We start from the raw sequence: 22,197 nt of genomic DNA on the forward strand, positions 1-22,197 counted from the left end.
CGACCCCCGACAAAACCCGGCATTCTGGTTTTGACGCCAAAAACCACGCCTCCAAAAGGGGGCGTTAAAGAGAGAGCGAAAACTCTTTTCAACATGATTCATACGGACCACAGATTGGCCACGAGAACCAACCAATCCTAAACATGTCCCCACCTGCGGTCACATGACCCAACGCTCTCTCTCATGCAACTCCTTGCATGTTCCCTGCGTACGTTATTGCAACCGACAAGCAAAGGCAAGACATCTGCTACCCAAAGTCACTGACCGCGCGGAGTGGTCACACCATTACGTTAAACGGGCGGCACCTGCTCAAAGCCAAAGCTGTTAGAGCGGTCTTCGCGCGGCTAACATCTTACAGTGTCCTCGCCTTGCCGCCTCGCATTTGTCCGCGCGCGCTCGCCGGCACAATGAGGGAGTCATGGCTAATCTTCTCCCCAGACTAAGGCACGCCGCTGCCCGCCACCTTTCTCGCGGGAAGAGCTGCTCCAAACCTAGGCGAGCATTCTCGAGGCGAATGACCCATCCTCGCAAATCGTCAAAGAATACGCCGCGCGCCTTTGAGACGGCATCCTTTCGCTTCCCGTCAGCTCGTCAACCTTGACGAACGATCGAGCCACTTCCCAGTGTCGGCAAGCCATAATAGCGGCGTGCGCGCTGTCCGAGAGGGAACCCCGCGCCGGAACTGTTTTCACTAGCACCGTTTACATTGACCCGACGAGGGCGCGTTGAGTCCAGTCACGGCGAGTCCAGTCGACCCTGAGGCAGGGGGTTGGTTGGCTCCTTCGTCGGGCTGAGTCGACGGGCCGCGGGGAGCAGAATACCGTATTTGCGCGGTTCTAACGCACCCCCCATCGTAACGCGCGGATAAGTTCGCGAAGGCAAATTCGAAAAAAAAAAAAAAATATTGACACTGACGGTACTGCGCCGATGAAAAAGACATGACACCAGGCACCTGGAAGAGGGAGATTTTATTTGGCGTATGCAGCTGTGGAAGCCAAAAATGATTGTACTTTAGAAGATTGCTCATGGAGCGCACTGTCCAGCTCGGACCCTGATGACCAGCTTTGGCTGGTGAAGAGGGCTCAAGAAGCCGGACGGTCTCAAGGGGTCCTGGAGTAAGGACTCTTCCCCAAAGCGAACTGCTTTATAGAGACGTTTATTCCTCCTCCTCCTCCTGCTGGTAATAAAGTTATAACGGGGAGCATTGAAGCTGTTGGCGATTTCAAGTGTTTTGATCTTCATAATTCTAGGTGTTACGGGCTAATTTCAGAAGCACAAAAAAATCTGCAACAGCTGACCAAAGTACGCGGCATGCCATTGAAGAATTTGTGTGCCGAAATTCATTCACGTGGGGATGACGGATTGTTTTTATTGGATTGAGTTGGATTTTGGGGGGACTTTGTGTCCGCGGCATGGGAATGTTGCTGGCCGCTTTAAAGCCGATTTAGGTTTTGAGCCCGATTATAACGCGCACACAAATATTTAGTCTACCTACGGGGGCGAAACTACGGTAACTCTTTTTCCGGGACCCCTCCGCTCCCCTCACCTCGATTCTGTGAACGGGGTTCATATAAACGCGGGAGGGGTCGAGGTAGCTGAACTCGTCAGTCGACTCGACCCTTTCTCGTCGAGTTCATGTATCCGGGGCTACTGCTGTGCAACCATCCGCTGTTCACTGAGACCGCCCGGTCGAGCTGACCGCATACCAATGCAACAGAGGTACTCGGGCTAAGCACCCCCCGTCTTTTGCCACAAGCGACCCCCCCAACTTCGCGTCCCTGCGGTTGCATGAAAGGAACGCAGCTTGACAGCTACAAGCGGAGACAACGCCGATGCATGAGCCACCGGCGGCTTTCAATAATTAAATGAGGAGCCTGAACTTAACACATGGCATGCGGAGTACCGACAACGGGTTGACAACCGAAGCAGCGGTGTGGCAACAGATGGAGGGGGGGGGGGGGGGACAAGTATAGGGGATGGCAGAAAGTTCAACGGTGGGACTGGAAGGAAAAACTCAGAGGTAGTGCGTGGATTGGCATGTCGCTGAATAGTTGAACGAAGTCTCCGTCTTGGAGTGGGTGCGCGTTATGAAAGCGGAGACGCGAACAGGGGCTGTCAGGATTTCTTCTAAGGTGAGCGCGCGTGTCACGCCAAAAGTTCGAAGAAATCACCACGTTTTCGTACACATGACATCAGAGAAGCATATATCTTAAGCGGTGAACTGAATGAGCGCCTTCCCTATGGAAATGGGGCCTGAAGATGGGAAGCGTAAACGAAGTGTCGTTCTAGCAAGTGCAATTTTGTATTGTCGGTCTGCTCAGGCTGTGTGCGTAATGATGCTGCATTCATGCGTAAAGCGCTGAGGTGGAGTCTGCACGTGAAGACGCGTGGCGACGTCTTAATTGCCACGCCATCATGCCAGATGACCTTGACGGCAATACTACCTTGCCGCCTGAGGGCCGAGAATGGATTAGCGTATGAAATGCGACGTCATTTCCTTCTGTGTGTTCTCTTTAGCGCCGGTAAAAAAGGAACGACGCCAATAAATATCTCCTCGCACGTGGCTCAAAGTTCTCTCCAGGCAAATGGTAATGGCATTGCAGGATGTGCAATACATATTTGGTCCCTTTGGCTATACGCCAGACGAGCTTGCGCCATGCCTGGAGAACGTCCAGCGTAGTTTCATGGCGGGGACGTTTGCAGCTAGTACTAACCGGGTAACAAATAAGGCGCCTACAGGATGGGGTTATCAACCAGCCGTAACTACGTTCTGCGACACGTGTCTTCAATGGCTTGGCGCATTTCGCTGTTGGCAACGGCCGCCGTTTCACAGCCGGCCATTGACTCGAATGCTTCGCCGGCAAACCAACGCGGCGATGTTGAGAAAACACTTGTGTAACTTTCGATGGCCGTTACGTAACGAAACGTCTTTATCTTGTTGCGAAGGCAGTTGCGAACGTGGCTTCTGGACGTTCGCTTTGTGACGCTTCAATGCAGCGAACACCGCCTTGAAAGTGAACTTACTGCTCTGTTACAACATCAAACCGACATAAGGTGCATACTCCGAATTCATTTTCGTCTGCTGGCTCTTAGTCTGCTTGTTTAAGGTATGTTTCATGTTCGAGGTCTCAACTTACTAAATGCGGGAATTCCCTGCCTTGCTGTTACTAGCGTTTACACAAATCTGTCCTAATAGTTTTTGGATAACACTACGTACAGCAAGCGGGTATGAATGGAAATGCGAAATAACCGGTGGTGCGTTTACAGTAAGCTAACAAAAAAGAGAGAAAAAGGCTAAGAGCGAGTTCAAAAAGAGGTATATATAATTAATATATTTTTGCAGAATGTTAATGAATGAACAAATTTTGGTTCAATGAACCGAGCTGTATCACGAGGCGTTTTTTATTGAACGAGTTGTCTTTTTCTTTCCGTGCGTGGTAGTTGTATCGTGTGACTCTTTGGACTTGTGAGGGTGTCTAGCATTCGGCAGTGCTAGGCGCAGCCGCCATGTCACCGTTTAACGAGCGAGCTACAGCTTATTTCGCAAACGACCTCTCTCGTTCTCTGGAGGGGCCGCGATCAGAATACCCCGAGTATTCTCACCGGACACGGCTATTGCCGTGCAACATGCACGTATAGAAAACATGTATTTCTGGTAAGACATAATGAGAGCGTGGTAGGGGCGTGATAAAAAGAGTATGAAGGGTAAGTAAGAGGGAATGTTTGATGCACCCCCCCCCTTCCTGAAACGTTTACATGCCTATCCGCGTGTACGTGCGCGTTGTGAGTAAAGGTCAGCATAGACGCACAGATAATTTGTCTCTCATTTCGATGCACACGAACATCGAGAGCGCCTTAACTTACGCCTTGGTCGTTGTCTTTCCCAAGTACAACCCCCTCGCTGTTATTTTCGTCTCCTTTTGTAATCACCGCAATTAAATAGGGTTGGTAGAAACGAATTCGTCTTCGAATACCGTGGACGTAACAGTATTGAACAGTGTGTATAAAAAACATGCCCTCTGTGCCCACTGCCCATGGGAAGGGCGTATACAAATCTAATAACGGGCAGCGATAACTCACGATCCGTCCCCTCATCCTTCTTTTCCAGTGTTGTACACTGCGGCGTGATTTCTCTAACAGCTTGGGGTTCGCTTTACACATCGTGGGACTTTTGTGTCGCTCTCAACTGTTGTAGATTGCTACCGAGATGACAGCGGTACCATCATGGTAGAACTTACGACCAGATGAGTAGGAAATACAAAACTGTGTTTGTTTGCTAATCGAATTTAGCCTACTTCTTAGATAACTAGAGTAAATAAACTCGGTGGGATTGTACGTTTACTTTGGCAGACGAATGTACGCAATTAGAGCAGAAAATTTATTGCAACTTTCCTTACAGCCTTTTCCTCAATCCCTGGATCTACGCGGAATAGTTGGCGCCACATTCCCCGTTCTAAAACTGCTCTTGCCCATTTTCTATGATCTAGAATGAGATGGAAATACTCACATTTACAGTGCCGCCTAGGCGGAGAAATTCAATACAATTTCTTTTGGAACATGTGCACTAAAACGCTAATTAAAGCATTTTACGGCATCATACAGTTCTCTTTGAAGTCGATGCACTTTAAAGCTCGGAAGTTCGGAGAAAGGGCACGCGAAATCAGAAAATCAGAAATATTTTTACACCTTTCCTGTGCCCGAACTATTTATTTGAGAGCGTCAAACTTGAACTGATTGTGGGTTATTTCTAATGGTCGAACCCGGTGCAATTCGCCTCGTGATAGAACTATAACACAAGCCGCTTTCCGGGAGCCCACTTCTTCGCTGGAAGCTTGCTTATTTATATAGGAAGGACACAAAAACTTTTACAACCTCACTATTTATCAACTATCAACCATGAATCAACTTGCAGATGTAAAATCTTGCCAATTGCAAAGTTGCATGTAGTAACGGCAGAAAAGAAAGAGAGAAAAAAAAAACATTGTTTTCTGCAGACACGTGCCCCGCAACGCAAAAAGACACGAAATAACTGACACTTTTAAAAGTGGCACGCTCGTGCATACCGACGGACGCACTGCATTACAAAAAGGCATCGCAACGAGCATGCTGAGTATCTGGGTGCAAGCTAACCAGTGAATTCGCCGTATGGCAAGGCGCGCCGGTGTAAGCGGCACTTCGCCTCCGCTTTGCTCGAAAACTGAGGATTGTTACGGAGAATACCGTACTACACTTCTCCGATTATCCTCTCAACTAGCTTCTTTATAGGCTCCTGAGTCTCAATGCACGCGCAGTTCTTTTGGGACTGACCCTCAGGCAGTCTTCTATGCGCTTCTTGGGGCGCATTTCACTCGGGCTTCCGAGGCGGCCTGCAATCACAACAGCTCGCATCACCGGGATGCGGGAGGAGGGAGAGAGCGGGGCAAGTCGGGGTCCGGCGCATCCGAGGCGGTGCGGCCCCCTCCACTGCTGCTGCTGCTGCTGCTCGCGGGAGGAGGAGGCAGCGTGCAGCGCAGCTGTTCCCCGGCCAAGTAGGGCTGTATTGATTCGGTCGCCGGTGACGTCAACTGCCGGCCGAGCCCCCGTCAGAGCCGTGGGCGCCGCTGCGCTGTTCGGCTTCTGATCGAAGCCGGCCGCCGCCGCGTCTACCGAGGGCACGTCGGCGTCTTACAAGTTGCACCTTGAGGCGTGACTCCCCCGCACACGCACTAATTTCCCAAGTGCCCGCTTCTGTGGGCCCGGAAGTTGAACTTTGCTTAGGAGCAGATTCGAGCACGAAGGGGCGTTTTAATGTTCAGTTCGCTGGATGTAGGTCCCTATTCAGTGGCGTTTCCAGAAATTTAGGTGGGAGGGGGGAAGGGGGGTGACATATAGCAAAAAAAAGGACTAATAGTGCCTCCGCACTAATGTCGAAGTCATCACTACATTTTATACACGTTTCCTCAAAAATAAGAGCAGGAAACATCTATCGATGAAAATTTCTCTGGCTACGCAATTGTCCCTCTTACAAAAAATGGGCGCCAATCCACCCTGTGAAGGTGGTTGGAAAGAAAAGCAGTTAACGACACAAGCAATAATTACCCATGCGACGTCACCTGAATTCACACACGTGGCTCTACAAAGAGTGAAACCAGAGACAATTAAAACCACTTAAGCACACCCTTATTACTTCGAAGAGATATTTCTTGCTAAAGTAGAATCAGTGCATGATTTATGAACGGTGGTTGGTTGAGTTGTATTGGTGAAGCGTCTCACTGAAACTCTTTTTTTATGAACTCAAAGGAAGCTCAAACCTGGTGCTAGATGATCTCACTTCTTCTCCGTCTCTTCCGCTGCTGACGGAGGCGGCGAGATCGGCGGCACAGATGGAGGAGAAGGGACATGACATGCGTTGGTGTGAGTTTCCTATAATTTTTATAGCTCCTAGCGCATGCGCAAGGCCAGCACACGGCCGCTATAGGTACCGTGGGCGGAGCGCACAGCGGCGCGAGGGGTCGGGTAACGCTATCACGCGGCATTCAGCAAGAATGCAGGGGATGAACCAGCAAATGTACTCGGTGAGTGCACCGCCGGTCTCCCCCGTCTCCGCGTGGGCTTACAGCTTAATCGGTAATAAGACATCGGTCTCTCGCTCCGTTTCTATATTCGTTCCAGGTTCGACTCCTGGTGGTGCCAGTAACTTCTTTTTTTTTTTTGTTCGTGGAAGTTTTCTGTTGACGCCAATGGTCGCGACAGAACCCTTGAGAGGTGGAGATAAAAAACTTCGCTTTAAAAGGTGAACGGTTGGCCTGTTCTCGTATTTCTTACTCCGCATCGTATCTCTGCAGTCAGAGTCCCCCGTGGCTGGCGGGCACCTGTTCTACCCACGTACTGTCACGTTCGAATGTCACGCGATATGACGTCGGCGCTGCACGCACTACGCTATGTCCTCTTACACCACTGGAAATGGGCTACGGTAGCGTGGTGGTAATGCACTCAGATCCTTCTCCGTATCCGAGCGCATTAAAATGTGAGAAAAAAAATATGTCTATTTGTTTACTTTCAACAGCAGCGGCCATTTTCTGTACCAGACAACGACGACAACAACGCCACTTTTCCGCACTATCGCGCACTTCAGGCCTTAGACTTAAAAGAGAGGTAAGAAATAAAGAAAACAGTGGTTCGTCGGTAGTATGCTTATTTGTATATTTGGTTGTTTATGCGGAAGTGGTGTTACGTTCTTCTCTCTTTTTTTTTCTTTCAACCATAGGTTCGAGCTAAAACCATGCCATTTCTGACGCAGTCCCGGGCGCTGCGCCAGAACTGGCGAAACGGCTTGCGTAATGTTCGCATTACGCATTACGCTAGAATTGATGGACAAACAGACCAAACAAATATAAATTTTAGAGCGCCCCTAGCAACTTCTGCCCTTTGTTCCTTTGTCGAAAAATTCCATGATGCTTTTGCCAACTTAAAGCTTGGCCCGCGAAGAAGTTTGGTTCGTTAAAAAGAATCCTTTGACCCGATAACATTCGTGTCAATTTTAACGCAAACTTAAGAAGAGTAATGTAGATAAAAAGGGGAAAAAAAAGATTAAACAGTGCCTACCAACAAGCCACTTTTAGACCAGGCCCTACGATGTCACAGAATTTTGTTTGTGCGATTGGCGGTCGCCAGCCGGAAGCCACTGGCACGAAAGATGACTGTGCAATCGTAGCGGTGCTTCTAGACCATTTGATTACCTCACTTGAACCCTAACACTCAGTTAACAACAGATAGCTCTGTTTTTATAGTTTTTATCCTATTACGTCTCTTCTAGCGAAAACTTTGAAAGTTTTTATAAAATTTCTTTTTATTTTTGGTATCTGAAAAATGCCCGTCGGGTCGGAATAAAGAAGTGTGAGTTATCGAAGACTAGTTCTATCAAACAAAATTAGGTTGTATTTTATCTTCGTGGCTTCTTGAGCAGATGAAAATTAACAGGGTAAAAAAGAAAAAAAATATATATATACATACATACATATATATACATACATACACAACTATGTTTCTATGTTTGAAGTTTGTGCTTCGATCTCTTGCAGGGGCTTGTGGGGGGGGGGGCAACATTCGGAAAGAATTTTAAAAAAGATTCCTTTCGTAACACTCCCACTTTTAGACAAGCAAGCGAAAAAGTAGAGGGCGTATAAGCGACAGCTTAACACAGTAAATTTGTACAATACTCGCTATATAGAGCGGCAACTTTTATAATTCGCAAATAAACCTGTCCTTCTAAACGTCTTTTTTTTGCGCAATCGTTTCACGTTTCATTTATATCAATAGGCGCGAATTGAAAGCGGGGTGCCGTTCTCATTCAACCCAAACAGCGTTTTCAGTATTTGACTTTGCATAAGCATGGCTGCCAAATAGGAAAGCAGAAGGCTAGGTAAAGAGCTTTTCATAAGAAGCTATTGAATGAGCTGTATACGAATGAAGTTAAAGGCGAGCCAGATTTAAAACCCCTATTATCAACTGCTCGTACCCATTTGTTAAGCCCCTCTTTTAGACTCCCTTATGGGCTTTCTTGGGCATGCGGGGGCACCAGAGTTTATTTCAGACATTGCCGTGGTAGAATTGTAAGCAGCGGCACTCTGCAAGGCGAGCATCGGACGAAAATACTAATAGATTTTTTTAAAAACTGAACTGGTGAAGATTAGTGCAGACCAGTGCAGAGTGCTACTGGAGCTATAAGTTAGGAAAAATAAATGAACATGTGCTGTACTGCCTGCACTAGTGCGGCCAGTGCTAGTGAAAAGTAGATCTAGTGCTGACAAGTTTCAATTTCAATTTTGTTTATTACCTTCAATGGCGTTAAAATACAATCAAGTTAGTATACAGACAAGGGTCCCAAAGTCAAGAGACTGCAACGGGACCCTTGAGTAATTATTACAAGATAAAAAAGGCACAGAAAGCAGCAAAAATCAAACAAGAAGTAACTGAAAACAAGTAATTAAAAAGAATGAACACAGCTTAGGTAGAGCACAAGTAAATAAGAGCGAAGAACTCCGTTTAACAAAATGTAGAGCAAAAATAGGTGTTACACATTACTAGCACAATCCTAATACAAAAAAGTAAAATTGTAGATAAAAAAAAACTACATAATATAGGCCCTTGCACTATACATACAGTCTAGCTCGAAACACAGGAATGTAATATACAATGTAATAAGCAGCAACATAGCAATACAAATTAAAAACTAGTACATTCCTCTATGCAACAAAAATTTTTTGAGCAAGTGTTTGGAGGAACACAATGATTATGATGGTGATTTTTTTTGCCGAAAGATTGTTCCAGAACAAAATAGCTGAAAAAGTGGATGTCATTTGACCATAGTTTGTGCGGACTATGGGTAGTAAGTAATTTTCGTTAGCTGCTAACCTAGTGGAGTTGTTGTTTTGTAACCGGTGTCTTTCAATGAATTGGTACGATAAATTATTAACACGCAGTTAATAAATAAAAATATGAATGCTGAAGTGAAGCGATAAAGTTATTAGCGATAAAAGTTTCACCGCAGCTAGTCGATAGCCATTAGGATGGGCAACGACAGAATGAAGCCCAGGCTTTTTGCAAGTGCTACTGCGTATGGTCTTCTTTTTTTCGATCACTACAGATATTCAGAACGGAGATATCTAAATGTTTGGCAGTCATGCAGTAGCAGTGGGTGGAAGAGCTCCCATGTCATTCTACGAATATCTCTCGTTATTCTAGCCCCGCGCACCTAACCACAGTACTACATACCGCTTTCGTCTTTACCACACATGTGCACGCACGATTACGATAGAGCACTGCTTCACTTGCAGCTTCTCATTTGGTACCAGAGGAACGTCTAGTAGGAACCTGAGACATGCTGACGTTAGAGATAGAACAAGAATTTACTGGATTGGCCACAATTATGCCCGTTCATGAAAGTTTCAATTTAGAAAGGTTCGGGTAAGTTGACAGGGGTGAATGAGCAGGTTTCACAGTCCCTGAGCTACTGAGGCTGACGTAATATTACGTGTTTTTCTTTTCTTTTTGGGAGCTGACAGGCCTAAACGAAGCCAAATGCAGATTCAGAATTACTGGAGTTACAACAGTTCTAATCGTAGCGCATTACAAGAGAAGAAATGCTTTGCGCGAGAAAGCCACACGGGAACTGTTTGTATACAATTTGTCCACACGTTCGTGATCCGATCCGCTACCGTGACCGCGCAGCGCTTGGAAGTAGCGCATGCGCATCGCACAGGCCACGTGCGCACCGATCACTGTCGCGGATGATAAATCGTGCTATGCTAAAATGCTCCATGTTTTTTTCTCGGAAAGTAAATATACCTCGCAATGACAAATGCTTTTCGGACCAAATTAGACTGAGGAGCCATTTAAAACTGCTCTGACGTCACCCCCTTCGTCAATACTACGCGACAGAGGACCGGGCGAGCGCGACCACATTTCTAAAGATATATGCACACGCACGAAATATGGAAATTTACGGGTCAGTTTGGATCTCAAGGGTAGGTCTCTCGAGCCATTTTCTTTGTGCTTGCCACGTGTATCTTCGGTCATGTACTCTTGTTAGTTTTATGCGTGTGCTGTCTTGAATTTCTTTGAAAATTCACTTTCCGAGCCTATGCAACCGCTTGTAGTTTGACACTGGCGTAGTTCGCAGCTACCGCAGGGTTCGGATGCCTCTTGCGTTTATGCTGCACGTGCGTACATAAGTGTATCTGTAGATTGATTGATTGATTGATTGATTGATTGATTGATTGATTGATTGATTGATTGATTGATTGATTGATTGATTCTGGGGATCCCTAATTATTGTACGCCAAAATCTCAACACCCGGGCGTTTTCGCTTCTATCAGAAAAACAGATACCGCGGCTGGTATTGAAACCTTGTCCTTGGGCTCAGCAGCACAACGCTTCCACCAAGCCGCCTCGACGGGTGTATGTGCATTTATTGCTGGATTACATAGACAAATAAAATCGCGGGTGCCAGAGGTTGTAAGCAGGCGTTTCGATGACAATTATTCATCAAATTTCCGTGATCTATATACATAATATGCTTGCACAAGAGCGGAGCGTGTTCGTTTAAATATGGGCTCCAGAAAAGCACGTGTGTTTGCAGAACGTTTTTGTGGCTACGACGTGCATGCTGTGTCATTTATCGTGTAACCGTGTTCGGATGCTTGGTTTGCTTTCTAAGCGAGCTTTATTTTTTCACTTGTTTCCGCGGCACTAGCTGGTGTGTGCAGTGTGCGGGGTTTTGTCATTTGTGTTTTGTTTCCAAAATTGGGGTCCGCGATTTAGTTTGATTGATAGCTGTAAAACCAACCTCATGGGTCCCACAGGTCGGTTTCAGAGCTATCAATAAAACTAAATCGCGGACCCCGCAGATGGAAACAAAAGACAAATGACAACCCCAAATAATATATATATATATATTATTTGGGGGAGACAAATAATATATATATATATATATATATATATATATATATATATATATATATATATATATATATATATATATATATATATATAGTAAAAAATGGGTATGGCTTCTAACAAAACGGGTTATTGGTTGACGTTTCGGTCGGATGCCGACCTTTATCAAGACAACATTTCGTATTTCTCTGCACGTACTTATAAGCTCGTTGTCCAACGACGCCGAAAAAAAGGAGAGAGAGAGAGAGAGAGAGAGAGAGAGAGAGAGAGAGAGAGCGAGCGAGAGAGAGAGAGAGAGAGAGAGAGAGAGGGAGAGAGAGGGAGGGGGGGGAGAGAGGGAGGGGGATTTGGGGAGAAAAGCAACAACAAACACACCCTCTCGGCGAGCTGAGGTAAAGGTTAACAAAAAAGAGAAATTAATTGAGAGGAAGAAAAAAAGAGAGAAATTGAGATAAAAAAAAGAGAAAACAAAAACAAACCTAAACATGCATAGGGGAGAGAAGAGTACACAAATCTTTCAAAACGCTGTCCTCTATCATTCGTCAGCTTGTAGAAAGAGTGACAGGGACCGCTCGCTTCAGAAGGGCGCCGCTCTGCTCAAGAAAGGAAAGCGCAAAGCAGTAACAGAAAGGGTCTGACACAACCAATGGGGGCACAGCATTCCAATGGTCACTGACATTACGGAAATAGTTTACAGGAAGCGGTCGCAGCCGCACACATGTTTCAGTGACGCCAACCCCACAAACAAATAGGAAGGCTCGTTAAGAGTGTAGGTACGATCTCCGCACTGTGGCTCAAAACATGCAAGGTTCCGCCGACCGGCAGGACGGGCGAGTGGCATTCATCACACTTAGGTCTATTCTTCCGCTCTGTCCAGGCAGTCGAAGGGGTCGTCCCTGACCATATATATATATATATATATATATATATATATATATATATATATATATATATATATATATATATATATATATATATATATATATATATATCTGGTTAGTAGAGGCAGAGAGACACGAGAAAGACGTATAAAAAATAAAAATAAGTTTACTGACGTTTCAGGAAGAGGACTTCCTTTCCTCTGAAGAAAGGAAGTCCTCTTCCTGAAACGTCAGTACACTTATTTTTATTTTTTCTACGTCTTTCTCGTGTGTCTCTGTTTCTACTAACCTTATTTTTTAACGTTCTGTGTAACTTTTTATCTTTCCAGATTATATATATGTAGTATATGAGTTGGCCGTCACAACCCGGGGGTTAAAAAGGTCCCCTTCACCCCGAGTAGTCCGAGTGACGCTGGCTACCACCCGCAAGTGCAGGAAACAAAAATACCTTAACATAAATACCCCAGAAAGTTGAAGGAAAATAGCCCCGCCGGTATCGTAGTGGTCATCGCACCAGACCGGTATTCTGGAGGTCGTGGGTTCGGTTCCCACCCGGCGGGCATTTTTTCTCCACTTTCTTTCCTTCTTTCTAAATTCTTTATCTGATTCAATGACCTACCACATCCTCCCCTTTGCTTTCCGAGGTTTTCTTGACTTCCAACCCTTATTTCTGTCTTATTTTCAACGAGCCCCTCATTTCTTATTCTGATTCGCTACATGCATAGCAAGGGCCTCTGTTCTGGCAGTCTTGGTGCCATAGGGAGCTTAAGAGGGTTCAACGCTGGTCGACCACTCTCGACATGTCGTAGACACTCGAGTCACGGCCCGGGGGTTAAAAATAAGGTCCCCTTCACCCCGAGTAGGCACTGGCTACCACCCCCAAGTTCAGGAAACAAAAAATACCTGAACATAAATACCCCAGAAAGTGAAGGGGGAAATAGCCCCGCGGGTAGCGTAGTGGTCATCGCACCAGACCGGTATTCTGGAGGTCGTGGGCTCGGGTGCCACCCGGCAAGCATTTTTTCTCCATTTTCTTTTTTTCCAAATTCTTTATCTGTTTCAATGACCTCATCATCCTCCCCTTTGCTTTCCGAGGTTTTCTTGACTGCCAACCCCTATTTCTGTCTTATTTCAACGAGCCCCTCATTTGCCATTCTGATTCGCTATATATATATATATATATATATATATATATATATATATATATATATATATATATATATATATATATATATATATATATATATATATATATATATATATATATATATATATATATATATATATATATATATATAATATATTATAGCAGCCGTATTCCATCGCGTAGTAATACCCGTCCTCTCTATCTCGCATGCGTTGTGCGGGAGAGAACATGTGGCTTGCGGGGACGTTTAATTTCGTCACAGCGACTGTACAGCGAACGTACAGTGCACAGCGAAGCTGTACATTAGTGATAAGTTCTGCGAAGTATCTCGTCACCCGTTCGTCATGCTTGTAAACCTCAAAGAAAGGTAGCTCTTTTTCTCTATCAGGATGACAAAGCAAGCGAAAGACGTGGCATCGCGCCTGCGGACGCGAGTGGTTGCGCTTCCTCGTCTTTAAGGAGAATATGAATAACGCATGGCCAATAGAGGGATGACCATCTTTTTTTTTCCTCTCCACTGCACTCCTCACTTTAGGTAGGAGTGGGTGGCTTGCCATCCTTTTTTTTTTTCGAGGAAAGAGCTTGCGCTTTCCAGGAAAGAGGGGGAACGGCACTCGGAGGAGTCTGCCTTTTATGATTGCTCCTTGAAGTGTTGTAATGCTGCGATCAAATAATGGTCATCCTAGCGGAACCGGCATTTTGATGTGTGCCATTTTAGGGCGACGCTATTAGGGCCGCTTTCACGGGGATTTTTTTTTTTTTTTTTTTTTGAGCCTGACGTTCTGCGTCCGTCATCGAAAAATGCCTCCATAATCCTCTTCCCGTATCCACTCCTGCATGGGGACTGGCCAGTGACGATGACAGTTGCCATCAGGAGTTATAAAAAGTGGTAATGGCTCCTCGAAGCAGTACACGACCGATCCTTCGGCTCTTCACGTACACGTACGGGAGGTGTCGACTGTGGAGGGAACACCAATGACGGTCACGAAAGATTACGACTTGAAACGGAGGCAATCATTTAGGTGAGGTGCAGGAAGGGGGGGGGGGGGGTGCTCTGTCGGCAAGTTGTTCCGCAGCACCACGTGCCTGAAAAGGCTGTTCCAACATAGCCTCACATAAACCCAGTCTAAGGCTAACCTAACTTGACCTAGCCTAACCTACCCTGACCCACCTAACTATTTTTTTAAATTTAGAAGTGGGTGTGTTGGGCTGCGAAGCAGCCTGCAAAAAGACTCCTCCGGAGCAGGTGAAAGGGCCGCAGTCATTTTTCAATTCAATTCAATTTATTTGTTTGCATCATTACGATGCTGTTAGGCGCGGTCAAAAAGTGCGCTACTTCACGAGAGAGAGAGAGAGAGAGAGAGAGAGAGAGAGAGAGAGAGAGAGAGAGAGAGAGAGAGAGAGAGAGAGAGAGAGAGAGAGAGAGAGAGAGAGAGAGAGAGAGAGAGAGAGAGAGAGAGAGAGAGAGAGAGAGAGAGAGACTCGGGCTACTCTGTACATGGCATACAACGTTGGCAAACAGCCCTGCTTCACGCTTGCTCAGTCCGCCACATTTATTCTGTAAGGGGACTTGCAAATGACAACAGCCGAACATATATGACGGTGAGCTTCGCTGGGCCATGATTCGAACATTCACACACCATTTCAATGAGAAGCGTTCCTTGCGTGCAAATCCCAGTTAAAAGGTCCGGAAACTCGCCTGCCTTCTGGCCTCCTATCATAAATGCTCAGAGTTAGAAATAATACCCACAATTAACTCTCCCATGTTAGTCCAATTAAATTTGAGTGATTACAAGTACTTCCGTGAGTACAATTACCGCAAGCTCACTTAGACACGGAGGCGCGTTCCTTTTCTTTGTGTTCTTTTATTACTGAGGGGCAACGGCCAGACTAGAATAGCGGCGGGCGCGCACTTCATGAAAGTGCGCGCCCAGTCCGGCCGTGCGCCTGCTTGAAGCCACCTCACGCGTCGCAGCCAATAGGAATTATCCTGCCGCCTACGCATTTTTTTTTCGCCCATGCTTTCGCTTAATACATAACTGACGCAACTAAGAAGTTAGTGGCAGGCAAAACAACACATAATAACTGCAGCAATCTATAGAAACAATTTCTATACAACCCTATACAAACATCTATACAACCCAATCTCTCGTCCCGGCGGCGCTTCCAACAAAGCATGTCGTACAATTAATTGCCCTTTTTCGGTGTTGTATTGCGTTCCTAAAACCGAACATGACTTTAACGCATACTTATGCTGAAATATTGAAAAGGTCATACGAGAAGTAAAAAAGCTACACTTTCATACAAAATGAAAGAAACACTGTTTATAGCAACACATGAGAATACCTTACGAGTGCCCAATATTGCCTCTATTTTTTTTTCTTTTTTTCTTGCGCGTGCGGCGCTGCGTCTAATGCACCGTGACATTCCCTGGCGCTCCCGCACCGATGCCACCTGGGATTGAGTGTGGGCGGCAGCTGCAGCCAGCTCGTTTCAGCAGGCACTCCCGCTCAGACGGAAAAGAGCTATTTTAGGCAAGATCACGCCGCACCGTGCCGAGCTTATGGCTAAAAATACAGAACGGCTCGGGCGCATCTTTCCAGGATTTCCGATGCGTCGCATGTCACAAAACTTCAAAAGTGGAGCATAAAAGGTCAAGGTATGTAAATGTTGGGCTGAAACCTCGAAAAAGATTGCTTCCTCTTTGATAGAAATGCAGTATTGGTTAAAATGTAGGCCAAATCTGCGTTTCTTTTTTTCTGGCATTCTTTTGAGATTTTAGACTTTGCAGGGAAATGAAAAATCGAACTGTAATAACCCCGTAGCCGACAAAGCGAATCCAGCCGTGACTTGGATAAGGAGTTGGCGAACGGGCCTGCCGCTTGACTTTATCAAAGTGTGTAAAAAAAATCTAGCGCTTGCAAGTTATTTTGCCAAGTATGTCGCAGACGAATAAGAGGGACAAAGAGAGATAAAGAGAGTAGGAAAAAGAGAGAAAGGTAGAAGAGTCTATACTGAGACAGAGTGGACTTTCGGCCTGTAGGTGGAAGTGGTTAAAGGTGGGAGTGAGATGAAGTGGGCTCCTGAATGGACATAGTCTTGATCTTGTCGTAGGCCGGATTACGCTACATTCGTAATGCGGCTAAAAAGAAGGAAAGAATTTGCAAGTTTCATTGGGGTGGATGAAGATGTCGTATTAATTTGTAGCCGAAGAAGCCAAGGAAACATCGGATGGTAGCTACTGCACCGAAGGTTGCCACGTGGATGTGGCTTGCGGTATGACGACGAGATATTTATGCGGTTATGTGAAGTACGTTTTGACTAAATAGAACTTTCTCTCGTTTGTTTACTGGGGTTATAGAACCCATAGATTGTTTTTAATCGCAGAATACGACGTATACTTGAGGTCAAGTAAAACAATGTATTTCCATAACGTACGTTCATGTGTGCGAAAAGGAAAAATGAACGGGTGGTGGTGGTGGTGGTGAGGACGACGATGACGACGATGACGACGATGACGACGGGGCTGCATCGCCACGATCATTGTCGTCATCACCATCTAGGAGTAGGCTACACGGGCCTTGCATTCCCCTTTCTAGTGTTGATTGCAAAATATATATCCAGAGTCGAAACACGGTGAAGAGGTGTATGAGTACATCTCAACAGTGAAATATATTGTTCGTGTATGTACATTCGTGTTTTACAACTAATGGTTGTGCTGTAAATGTGCAGAGTTTTTCTACGCGGAGAATTCCTTCAGCCTCTAAACCGGAGTTACTCCCACAGGTTCCGCCTCAACTTTTTTAAATGTAACTCATTTAGTTTTAACCTCAGAAGATAAATCATAACAAGCGAATAAAAAATAACACAGCAGATAAAGATGTTAAGTGGGATATGGAGGAGTCATTTCCATTTAGCAAACCGTCCTTATATAGGATTACACGGAGCAGCTCACGTTAGAGATTTGTTTAACCTTCATAACAGTTCGATGAATTGGTTACCTTTGTTCGTGACTGCTAAACAACGACAACTAAGTATTGATCGAGTTCATCCTGGTTGAGTGTGGTCGAGTTTAGTGCTTGCGCTCCGCTGTAAGCCTCTACAAGCTTCATCGTTGCATCTAAGTTTCAGCGTTTCAAAAAAGGTTGAACTTCACAAGCGGCCTTTTAGAGCCGCATATCAAGCGTAAGCTGTATGAACAGAAAAGGTGCATCGTACTGAACCAACCGATAGTGAGGGGCCACATCACTGGGTTATTGCCACAGAGGGGTGGCCGCAGCCATTCATTTACAAAGGCGTGCCCACGAAGGTATGCAACCATAAACAACACTAGGGTCAAAAACAATACCCAAGGTAAACAATTGACAAGTTGAGACTAATGGAACAATGTGCATATTGTCTGATCGAAATAGTGCCGCAGAAGAGTACGGAAAGAGAAATAAGTCAGAGAAACCCTGACTGGAAAAGGACAGAGGAAAAAGTTTTCACCAACACAATAGAGTCCTGCCCACTTATAACGGTCGCAGCTATAACGAACTTTCGGTTACAACGAACAAACACGGCGTGACCGTCACAACATGCACTGCGGCAGTGGCATTTTGTTTCACATATAGCGAACTGGCGCGAAGGTGCAACTCGGGTGCAGCGAACGATCGATCATCGCCCAAACGCCCCTGACGTTCGCAGTCGCCACTTGATCGGCTTTCCGCAAACGCGAAACGTCAAATGAACTGCGCGTGGACCTCCCTTTTCCAACTGAACTGATTGCAGCCAGTAAAAACAAAAAAAAAACAAAAAACATGTGGAGAGAAAAGAAACGTAAACAAGAAATGACGTCGTCGTCCCCTATTTCGTCCCTAATTCGGCGTGATGGTCGAGTTCGTTTAAGTAGGCTGTACTGTAGTTGGACCGTACGGAGTACCAGTGTAGCTGATAACCTTATTGTTCCAGAAGGTAACAAAGTATTGATCAGGGCACTATAAAATGGGATATAAGCTAAGCGAATACCGGAGAATTGCCTTTGCTGAGTACGCTGAATTTAAAACAAAAAGAAAAGTCGGTACACAGCCGCGAAGTCCACTTAAACTAACATAGGGGTTCTGCAGGTACGAAGAACAGGCAAAGCATGGATGCGAGAAAACGAAAAGCTTTCAACATTGCCGGAAATTTGAAGTTTCTGAGTTCAATCAACACAACTACAGGGTGTTTGTTCCTCTCCGTTTGTGCAGTTACGTGCGTTATTTTATTTTCGCTTCGTGTCGCTGAGACTTCATGTGCCATAACCGTCATGGCAACTAGTTGGAAAACACAGACAAGACGTAAAAACTAAACAATAATTCGGCTCGTTACCTGACCATGCTCACCGTATTCCATAATTTAGCAGCTGGAAAGGTTTCCATTATAAAACTTCTTGCGTGTATAAACTTCATAAGTCCCCCATTATATCATACAAGGTGCATACCGCGTCGCTCTTCGGACACAAGCACAGATGCGCATATGCGGTGAGCGTCACCCAAACTGCCTGGCGACTCGTTTTGGGGGGCGCAACCAAGAGTTAATCGGCGTCGCTTTGCCCAACGACTTCAAACTGCACGTCCACGCGACGAAGCTTTCGCGTTAGCGCAAAGCCTGTCCCGCACAGCATATTTGATAAATTAATATTCCTACAACCTACGTGGCGTGAGTGTACACGCGTACCTTCAACGCAGAGCTCAGTGAATATTTAATCTTTCATACGCCTTTATCCGCTATAAATATGGCCGGCATTTTCCCGCGCGCTTAACGAGGCGCCCAGCAACATATTTATGCCCTCTTCAAAGCCTCCTTTCATAGCCTTCCCGGCGTGACCGCTAGCAGGGATGTTTTGTTGCCCTGCAGCAACTACCCGTTATTCTCCACGCCCGATCACGGCTGAACACAGAAAGCTGACAAAACTGTGCGCCAAGGAGAGGCATACAAAGAAAAACGAGAAAGATGTCGGAAGTGCAGAGCAATGATTCGCCGTAATGGGCTGCAGCGCCGTTATTTGCTCACCGCTACCACCCAATGAAAGTCAAATTTCCCGCCTTCCCAGTGCTCGCGCGCCCCCTGCCTGAAACTGCGGCAGCTGGAATTCTGTTCTTTTTGTGCGTGCTTTTCTTCCCACACGTGCCGGCGTTGCACTGCCACGTTTTTTCGCTGACTATCGTAAAAACCAAACCAACGAGCGTTCCTAACTAAATGAACGTGGGCGCTGCCGGTTAATTACGTATATGTTGCCTTTGCGCTAAACAACGGGGATATGTAGGAAAAGCGCCAGCGGTGGCTTTCGAAGCCTCTGGGTTACGCCGCAACGACAGCGGCTACGACGGAACGCCCGGTCGCTCTTGGGTTCAGCGAGCGAGCTACGACGGCAAGGCGAGCGCCTAGAGTGCTTTGCACTTAAAGGGGTCCTGAAATACCTTTCGCCGATGCATGGATGTCCATGTAACCAAATAAGACAATGTATTAGCAATCTCCTCCCGCAAGAATTTTGTTAAAGCGATGAGTATTAGCTGAGAAATCGTAAATCAAAAACCGCGCATTATCGTCGCGCCGCGTTTCCTCCTCTTTTCAGCTGTTGACGGCGCGCGAGCACTCCCTCCCATGATGCTGCGCTAGTCAGCGGTGACGTACTTCCGCATTACGCTCCTCCGACTGCCGTCTGCTACGGGCAAGTTTTGTTGACACCATGAATTCCGCACTCCGCTCAAGGATGGATAAGCGAACGAAAAATCTGGCCGCATGTGTGCGGTGGCCTGGCCTTGCCCTTTCGCGGTGTGCGTTGCTGCAGTGCAGCACGTGACTTTTAATCGGCGGCGAACTCGCAGCCGCTGGGGAGGATCTTGCGCTCGGTCCCTTTCATGCACCGCGCACTGTTTATCCAAAAAGCGCCGTATCAGATGGGGCCCCGCTGATGCCGGGTCTTATTTTGCGGTGGTGGTAATTACTGCCGGTGCCATGCGAAAAAGACATTTTAAACCGATACAGAACCCGTGCACAAAACGCTTCAATCATGTGACCAGTTCAGCTTGGGGCGACGCGTGGTGGAGAGCGGCAGCGTCGGCAAAACATGCTCCGGCGCGGCTCTGAGCTTTCTAGCGCTGGAGCGAGCGCCTTTCTTTGACGATCTCAAACATCGGTTGCCTTGGCAACAAGGCACAAACCGCCCCAGAAGTCAGTTACGGTTGCGTGATCCCGGTTCAGCTCGGGGCCCCGCCTCGCGACATGTGGGCACTGCAGGCGTACCACTCACTCTCATTAAGAAGTGTGAGATGCGTTTGGCATTACAGGAGGCGATGGTGTGTGTGTTGTGGACGCCTTTGTTTCGCGATGAAATGCGACGTTGTGCTTCTGCGGGTGGATAGTGCTTCCCATGGTCTGGATTATCTTTCTCGAGCGACGTACGACTCAACCTCGCATGGGGTATGTGCAGTGTGCGTGGCTAAAAGCCATCTCGGCTTGCGCGCCAGAGTTAAGTGACTTGCTGTTCGTCCCCGCAAACCGCGCGCGAGGTGAGTGCCAAATTTACGACGGGCAGGAGGAGGCAACCCATCGTCTGTCAATCGCGGTTCAGACTTGCAACGCATGTTATGACGTTGTGTTCGTTCGAAACGCATCTCTGGATTGTTTTGAAGTGGAAAAAAATGTATCCGTCAAACCCGGGCATTCGGCTCAGGGCGTTCTCTGCGATTGCACGAAAGAAGTGCCACGGGGCTTCAACGCTTTCTTTATGGAACGTACTCCGGTAAGAGAATATCCATGTCGTGTTATGGCCGTGTTGCATTCAATACGAACGGTTAAGCGTTTGTTTACACTTGTTTCGTTTGTCGTAAAATGTTCAAGCCCTCCGACACACCCCTGGCAGATCAGCCGGCGAGTCGACGCTGAGCAGACGACTCATCTCTTTGCCGGAAGTGCGTGAAAAAGCCGCCCAATAGCAGGGTGTCTAGCTCATGACGAACATCTGGGAATCGATGATGTAGACATGTGAAGATGGCGGCGTCCAAAAACACGAAGGAAAGGGTGAGAAAAAAGCGACAAACTTTGCAACAAAAGTGTGAGCTTTCCGCTGCGCGTAAAAGAGTAATACTTGGCCCAGATGACCTTGACGACCCAATCTAACGATTGCGCTACTTCATTTAGTGTGCTCAAAATGCCTTTCAGGGCCCCTTTAAATAGTAAACAGCGCGTCTGACATGAAGCCCAGCTAGAGCGGCAGGGTTTACGCTCAAATAAACAAAAGAAAAAGAACGGGTTTGTTCGTCTTTCCAAGACGACAAATCCACCAGCTCCACAGCAAGATGTCGGCAAAGGTGCTTGTGTCATGGGTGCCTGAAAATGAACGGGCTGTCTACCCGTCACATAACTGCGCGGCCCCTTCATCCCCGGCCCAGCTCTTAAGCGACGCATGGGCCACACGACTGGCTGGAGAGGAGGACCTTCAACGCCGATCCGTGTTCGGTTCTCCTCCCCCTCAACATTACCAGCATGAGGGTGGTTGCCCTACAAGGATCCGGTTGGGGGTGGCGCGTACTCCTGCCCAACGTTAGTAGTAACGTTGCTTCTGCCCGCACGCATGTGGAAAGGAGACTACCGCGTACAAATGAAATGCCCAACCTCCTCCGAAGCAACGACTCTGGCAGGTCTTCACCATCTATTATGGACATGCCCCGGAACCGAGTACATTCGAAGAAAACATTTGGTGGTTGCAG

The 22,197-nt window shown here is 46.7% G+C and overlaps 1 protein-coding gene across 1 annotated transcript in view; it reads right to left on the reverse strand.

The window, feature by feature from the left end:
- The window catches only part of LOC144168584 (uncharacterized), a 52,752-nt gene that overhangs the window by 16,199 nt on the left and 14,356 nt on the right, over positions 1-22,197 (reverse strand). Inside the window, exon 2 of the mRNA XM_077697538.1 lies at positions 5,308-5,642. Coding sequence (XP_077553664.1) covers positions 5,308-5,642 — 335 coding nt within the window. The remainder of the gene's footprint in view (positions 1-5,307; positions 5,643-22,197) is intronic.

The sequence above is a fragment of the Haemaphysalis longicornis genome, unplaced genomic scaffold (genome assembly GCF_048455015.1).
Source record: "Haemaphysalis longicornis isolate Haplotype H1 unplaced genomic scaffold, Haemaphysalis longicornis Haplotype H1 scaffold_2, whole genome shotgun sequence".
NCBI lineage: Eukaryota > Metazoa > Arthropoda > Arachnida > Ixodida > Ixodidae > Haemaphysalis > Haemaphysalis longicornis.